Source organism: Nestor notabilis, unplaced genomic scaffold (genome assembly GCF_000696875.1).
Source record: "Nestor notabilis isolate BGI_N333 unplaced genomic scaffold, ASM69687v1 scaffold35911, whole genome shotgun sequence".
Taxonomy (NCBI): domain Eukaryota; kingdom Metazoa; phylum Chordata; class Aves; order Psittaciformes; family Psittacidae; genus Nestor; species Nestor notabilis.
Genome location: NW_009915780.1, coordinates 1 through 8,045, shown reverse-complemented (window position 1 = coordinate 8,045; position 8,045 = coordinate 1). Strand labels below are relative to the sequence as shown.

General features: G+C 39.9%; 1 protein-coding gene across 1 annotated transcript in view; it reads right to left on the bottom strand.

The window, feature by feature from the left end:
* Positions 1 to 2,386, bottom strand: part of PIK3CG (phosphatidylinositol-4,5-bisphosphate 3-kinase, catalytic subunit gamma) — a 6,701-nt gene extending 4,315 nt beyond the window's left edge. Inside the window, exon 1 of the mRNA XM_010024293.1 lies at positions 383 to 2,386. Within this exon, the coding sequence (XP_010022595.1) occupies positions 383 to 2,386 (2,004 nt within the window). The remainder of the gene's footprint in view (positions 1 to 382) is intronic.
* Positions 2,387 to 8,045: the final 5,659 nt, after the last annotated feature.

Genomic DNA, 8,045 nt, shown 5'->3' with positions numbered 1-8,045 from the left:
ACTCTTTCCAAACTATTGGTAAAGCCAGTCAACAATTCTTCAGTGCTGTGTGATTCCGACCTGATACAAACAGGATTAGAGATAGCACAGTTAGGGCTTGCTCCCATCATAGCTGTGCTATTATTGACCATTTCCAGAAAAACATAATACTGTAAACACAAGAGCAAATTAAGTCACAAGGCAACAGTAACACAAAAATAACAACACAGGCAAGAGGCAAAATGTAGAAAATATGGTTTGGGTTAATTTGGTTACTGCTTTGAATAAACACTGAAGACTTCAAAACCAGGGATTACTAAATAGACCTACTAAGATGGGAATGATGATGGGGTAATGCAAATATACACAGAAGGGAGAGTTCAAGAATGCAAATACACCTTACCTGCACAAGCTGTAGAAGATAATGAAGAACATCATCATCTTCCAAACTTTCCAGTTTTTGAACTGCCATTGCTCGGACATTTTCATCTGAAAAGTTACAGTCCAGAAGTTGCATTGTGAGTCCAACATCTAAAGTGCTTTGATCCCAAACCTCCTTTTTAGCTAGCAACTGGTATGTTTTGGCCACTATTTCTTGTTGTCCCCATTTCACAGAGCTAAGCAGCTTAGGATATGCCTTGGGGTGCTTTATGCTTTCATATCTAAAGTGCCACAACAGTTCTTTGTCCTCAGGAGAAAGTGGATTAAGTGGGTCAGTTGCTATGATCTCTTCAAGTTGCTTGCGAAGCTGGTTGGGCATTTCAGCTCGTGTCCTATCCCCTTGGGGGTCTGATGTTATCCTGTGCTTGGGCAAGGCAATTGGGTGACAATATTTGTCCAGCACAATAGAGATAGCCATTGAGTTTTCTTTATCTGGGTTAGTTGCTGATGTGAGTTTGTCTGCATTGATACTTCCTTGTTCTTCCCCCTTGCCTGGAATTTTCCACATGTGGAGCACATACTCCCCACTTCGTAGCAAGAAACGGTGATCTATCAACAAAAGATTTACATAATAGAGAAGCTGAGTTTTGCACTTTGGATCAGAGTTGGGGGATTCATGTGACTGAAGGTTCGTCTTTGCAGACAGTCCCTGTGCTTTACCACAGTATATCTGAAGATTCAGGAGTGCCCCTTTAGGCAAATCCTTGATTTTGATATCAAATTCCAACCAAATATTCCACAGAACCTCCTCAGTAAAAGGCTTCGATGAAGTCCTCCTCTGTGAAAGGAGCTGCTGCCCATGTTGAATGTTAGCCTCCACAAACACAGTGAGATCAGTATTTCTTGGTAAAACTGGGATATCAATGCCAATTATTTTCACCCTAAATTTCCTATTACAATCCCACAAAGAGATAGTGAAGACTCTCTCATGATCTTTTCCATCTATAGTCAGTTGTTCATGATACCCTGTAACACCTGTACAGTCATCCACCAAGGGCCACTCTTCCTTCTGAACCTCATCCTCACTCGGGTCAGGGGGATTGTCTAAGACAAGGTGGATTTCTTCCCCATTCTTAAGGCACTGTCTTATCCAGTGAAAATCTCTGATTGGCGTCTCTCCAGTAATGTACTCATCTCTGCCACAAATCCTGAGAACAAAATCCAGTTCACTGTGATCTTCAGGAATGTCCATCAAAGACTTTTTCTTCGCCATTTTTGTGAAAAAGCTGTGGAGAATCATATCTGGAGTGTCATCTATTGACACTTTAATTTTTTGGCTAGTAGTGCCTCTATGTATGATTATGAAAATGTTATTATTAGTGATCTTTTTTAATAAATACTCTGGGAGTGGCTTAGATGTAGTCCATGGGCGCATTGCATACAACTTAGGATCTCTACAGGCTACCTCTATCATTCGTGGAGTGACTAATCTGCGACGGGTAAATTCTAGTTCATCATCATGCACGTTGCTTACATCAGTGACATCATAACCAATTAAATCATTAAGTTGCCGCTGAAATTCCTGAACTTCTTCTGATGGGTTTTGTTTCTGGACAACATAGATCTTGCCTACCTTTTTCTGTAACACTTTCCAGTATAGTATGCAGTCCAATGTCTGTAATACTTGATGTTTATCATAAATTTCATACCACTGCCCTTTCTTCTGATACTGTAGAATAAACTGATCCGGGGTGAATGTGTGGTAGAAGTCTGTGGTTTGACTCATCTCTAGTGCATGCATCCAAATCTGTGCTTTCATTTGCTCAACTGTACAGTTGGCAGCTATTTCGAGTAACATCATTTCCGGTACTTTAGTATGTTTATTGCTTGTAGGCAAAATGAACTCAATGGATATCAGTTCCATTGACGACAAATTACTCGAGGTACAGTGAGGTTTCATCCTTCTTCTCCTTCGTTTGTTTTCCTCTCTCATAACCACGGGCTGTTCATAATCCTCCAACTCCATGCCAGAAGAAGTCTAGCAAAAGATACAAATGCTTGATTACTTTCTCATTTACATTTTTATTCACTCTTACTCTTTAAGTCTTCTTAATTGAAATCATAGGCCAGTCAGAACCCTAGTATGTACACGCTTTCTTAATTTCTGGTCATAAATACTTGATCTACATAAACCACCTCAGACATAATCTACTCAATTCAATACCAAATACGAAAAAAAGGCCAACAAACAACAGAACAACCCTCTAATGATTAAATAATTTAAACAGAACTTTTAAACAGCCTTTCCAGATTTCACTGAGGATAAGCAGTCTGACTATGTATTTCCTCCACACTAATTTGTTCTTGCTTCTATTTGATCAAGCACTGATTCTTTTGTTGCCTTATCTGTTTTGATGCTGCTGACATTAACATAAGTGGGTTTTCAAAGAAATCAAAAGACATGCTACTGTGCATGAGCAGAATGCCGTCCCACTGAGCTCCAGGAATGACCAAAGGTAACAAAACAAGGAATCTGTTTGCAAACTTGACAGAGGTGAGCCTATTCCCATTTTCCTCTGCCTCTCTTTTTAGTGATGAGGAATAAGGACTTACAGCAAGAAAATCCCTTAGGATTCAAAAGTCAGGGACTACTTCTGAAGACAGATATTTAATATGCATCTAAGTTCAATCCTCGTATCCTTAGATGTGCTTCTTTATAACAAATCAATTCACCAGAATGGTAACATCCGTCCATTTTAAAAGTAAACATTTCAAGTATAAACTATCAGCTTTTTACAGAAGAAAAAACTGCCAAGCTGATGCCTATTTCTTACCCTATACATCAAATCACACTCAAAACATCTGTAAAGCAACATCAAACACGAGTAGCCTACCTTACCAGCTTTCAGTAAACAAAACATATTGTTGCTCATGGTTAATCTCCACTGAACAATATTAAAGTGTAAATGATTCACCAAGAGCTTGGTAGAAGAAGGCAGCGCTGATTGAGCATTCTCACATAAGCTAAGTTACAGCAACACACTGAACTTCTTTTCCAAACAGTGTATTTTACACATAAAATCTTTCTCTAACAGCTGGAAAAAACCAAAACCAACGTAATGATGTCTTAATAGATAACAAAACAAGAAGATAAAAATGTCAAAGGTTAAAATGAAACAACAGAGCACGCTAACTAAAATTCTTTTTCAAGTTCCGGAACGCAAAGACTGTGGACACACCCCATCTATAACTGACAAAGGAAATATTACCTGTTCGTAAAATAAAGGCTCAGTTGCTGAAGACAATTCATTTGTCTGATATCTGAAGTTCCTATTTTTTTAAGGGAAGATCATTCATGAAAAAAAATTCTTTGTTTAAGCTGTTCTGCTTTTCTTGCTCGCCCTCATATCCAGATGCAAAGGAAGTGCTGCACTTACCAGGAAGGAAGTTTTAACCAAGTTGATTATACATATGATTGCTCATTTTTAAAAAAGTCAGAATGATTTTCCTGTTACAACAGTAAAAATACACTGACAGTACACCAAGTTAATTTTAATACACATGTACAGAAGACGTGCTTAAAGCCTTCTAAAAATAGCTAAGAATAATATGGGCAATAAATTAAACGAATCCAAATAAAACATTTCAAAAAAGTATCTTTTGGAGAGCCTAAATACTTCATAAAAAAGTAAATAAAAATACTACATAAAAGACGACTAGATCTGCAATGTTTTCTTAATTTTGTTTCCATGGTGATAGCCCTTTGAGGGCTCCCAACTTAAATCCATTAGAGTTTTTTAAGCCAGTCTCCATACAAGCATCACATGGAGATGGTATCTGCCAAAGATCTTGCATGGTAACCTCAGCAATAGAACTGCAGGGCAGTCTTCCCCCTAGTATTTTTAACTCATCATTTATAATTACAAACACATGGTCAAATCCACTAGAAACGATGACTGAAAATTCAGGAAGAATTTAAACCATGGACTTCCAACCCTAATTCTTGTGGTTAACTACACTCTGAAGAGCTGTTCCTTTACTAAATAAAAAAAAAAAACCAAACAAACAAACAAACAAAACCAAAAAACAAACAAAAAAATCCCCACAGGAAAACAATTTGGGAAAACATGTACAAATCAGAAAGACAAGACAGAAACCCCTCTAATTGTATCCTTATTCCTTATGGTATTTGCAGTGAAATACTGACCATCTGAACAGCAATATCCAGCACACATCCTACAGCAGTACATATCCTGCAAAAATGCTGACTCTTGAGAAGGACAAATCTCTTACCTGTCTCCAATGTGCCACTCACAACCTCTGAAATTAACACTTTGCAGAGGTTAAAACAAGAAAATACCCTCCATCATAGACACAGTCCTTCTTTCTCAGAGCACCATTTTGCTTGGCAGCTAAGATTGATTTCTTTTCAGAGGATCTTTTTCTCAGGAAGTGATTCTGGGGAAACACACTTGTCCTAGCTCCCTCTGCCTTTTAGTCAGCATTTGAAATGTCTCAAGGAAGTGGCAAAGTTGCCCTGAACATCTTGTTGCTGTCGTGAAACCTACACATGTTGGCCAAGACATCTCCACACTCATCCTCCACGCATTTATCAACCACAGTGTCTGTGGCAACTCAGCACTACACATCGCTTTCCTCTGCAGTCTGAAAAAAGCACTCGGTGGCTGGAAAACTTGAGCACCAGTAACCAAAACAACAATGTCCAGGATGACGGAGAAGGAAGCAGCTGGTTCCATGTAAAAAGGAAAAGGAGCTGGATGTGTAGGAGAAGAAAGGGAGCAAGGCTAAAGGCGAAAATGTGTTTTGCAAAACCTGTGTTTTGAAATCCCCAACTGTGAAGAGTTTGACTTTGCAACGCCTTTTCAGAGTCTATCTTATGAAGTATAATTTCTAAACCATGTAATGTAGTCTTGTATTTTTCTTCATTTACACATAAGCAACTAGCAGTAAGGGGTTTTGCATCTGGCTACATAAGTTTTTTGCAAATATTCCTCATTCTAAAAGTCGTGCTGATCCTGTTAAGTTAACCTGGACTTGTATGAGTTTCATTGCATTTTGCCAGAGCTAAGAAAGCATGCTGGTTTAAAATGTCCTCATTTTGTCATCATGTGCTATGCACTTAAAAGATTAACTTTTCAAACACATACACATACCAATATTCTATCTCTGCTAAGCTATTTTAGAACTACTAGACAATCCAAGGCAGCATCTTTACCTCATGCAGCAGAGAACTACCCTGTACACTGCTCGATGAATGCAATTGTTTGACACTGTCATCCACTTAAAAAGACAGGCAGAGCAATATTGTGAAAGGTTCTGACATCCCCCCCCTCCTCCCCAACTGCATCAGATACAATGCTATGTGCACTATGCATGTGCTATGCATGACACTTGTGTAACTGCCCACACAAGACTGCCTCTTCTCCCACATTCATTTGGGCTCTGACCTGTCATGTCTAGTCCAGTCCAGTCCAATCTACACTTCCAGTTCAGCTCTGACCCCTTTACATCAGCTTCAGAAGCCAGTTCTTGAAGCAATGATTATCTCTAATCTGTGCCTGCAGTGACAGACACAAATGTCCCATTCTTAGGATGACACCAAATTGTCTCTATTTTCTTTTAATCCATGTGTAGGCATGGCAAAACCGTATTTCCTTATGCATATGCATCAGAAAACTCTGACTTTATAACAGAAAATCATTTAAAATCACTTCCTAAACCCTTTGTCGTGCCTAAGCATTACATTATTGACATTTCTATACGCCCACTGCAACACTACAAAGAAAAAAAAATCTCTTTTTTATTTCTAATTCTAATCATCCTCATCAACCCTGAATTTCCCTGTGTTAGCAGAACAGTCCTACCAGAGGTCCACAATGATGGTGGCAATGCAGCAGGAGGAGGTGCGCCTGTAAAAGGTAGCTAAGACAAGCAAAGAGGTTTGCCTTTGTCTCCAGTCGTGTTCCTATCTCATTGCTCAGGTCAGCAAACAAAAAAATTTGGTTAATTTTCAGCTGGATCAGCTCCCTGATCTGAGTCATCACTTGCAGAAGTGGTAGGACAGAGACAGGAACTGAAGGGAAGGGAATGGAGCCAGCACAGTTTAGGCTGAAACATAATTCACAGCAGGATTAGGAGAGAAATTAATGAGAAAACTTATTACATGATTTGAAAACACTGGCTGAAAGGTGCCTTAAAGAGACAAGGTGGTATTATCACGAATTACTTAGCACATTCTGCTACATAACATCACAATATTTGTCAAACTTCACTGCTTTATTAGGATTGTGTGAAGGGTTTTACCAGTTACTTATTCTTCAATGGCTATTTTCATGCTTATTCTATATTAGTTCCTGCTTCTGGTTTAATCCACACTGTGAAAGCCTCATTTTAAAATGATTCTTTGCACTTTAGTGTGAACTTCTCAGACAACATAACCTGCAAGAAAGCAGGCGCTCTCTATGGGAGTTAAGAATTACCTCATGCAGACATTATGCAAATATAATAATACTGCATTTACATTCACAGTTTCAGATAAAGTTAATTGTAAGATAAATAAACCCAACAGACAAAACCAACAAACAAAACTCCTGTGACACAACCTGAAGTTTTCCAAGCAGCATACTACATCTACTTGCTCGCGTTGTCCTGTAGCCAGAGATCGCTTTGCACTTGCTGGATAGGAGTACAACACATCTTCCCTGCATCTACAGTGATCCAGTGCTGGCATATGCAGGCAAGATACAGCACCACCGTGTTAAGCGTGAACACAACAGCAAACGCCATTCTGCTCAGTTCTTTTGTCAAATCCTCTAGCAACTACCAGCTTTCATGGGAACTAAATCAGTGCAAGCTCCCATGAGCAATTAAACTTCACAGGTAATACTCACATTCTTCATCTAAAAGCAGACTAATCAGCAGATACAGCTCGACATCTGAGTCAGGAGGTGTTGACTGCTATTATGGCTGTAATATTTTCGGGATGCACCTGCGTTCACTACAGACCTTTGCATATTTTGATTTCTACACCAGAAAGAACCTATCTGGGGGTGCTTCTGGAACAAGCAGTAACTTCTAGCTGGTTCTGACAATCTAGGAAAGAATTCTGGCAGAGCTGTTGTTAACCAGACCTATACAAGTGATGGGGGATCTACCTTCAAACCAACACTTCATGGAGTTTGAAAACACAGAGAGTGCAGCTGCGGCTCCTGCAGGGACACAGTCACTATGTGGGTACTCCCTTTCGCCTTGTGCCCAGTTTTCTAACAGTGACTGTAATGGTGTGACTGAATCTACACCAACAACCAACTCCTGAATGCCCTCAGCTGTTATTTCAGACGATTTGTGGTGGGGGAAGCCTTTATGGTCCACATGTACCTGACAGGCACAAGGAGCTTGTCCGATGAGGAAATACAGTTATTTAGTGCTTAAAAGCTGTGCTGTAGCAGAGCTGACTCACACATCTTAATACCAGAGGGAACTGCTCCCACTGTCTCGTGTGATCCTTCACTCCGCATTGTTTCATTCAACATCAGAAGTTTCCTGGGCAGGTTTTGCATCGAACCTGTAACTCGTGCTGTGGCTGGGATGGGAGCTGGGACCGAGGCCGCGAGGAGCGAAGGACGGGCGGCACCCCCGGGGCTCAGCACGGCTCACCCCGCTCA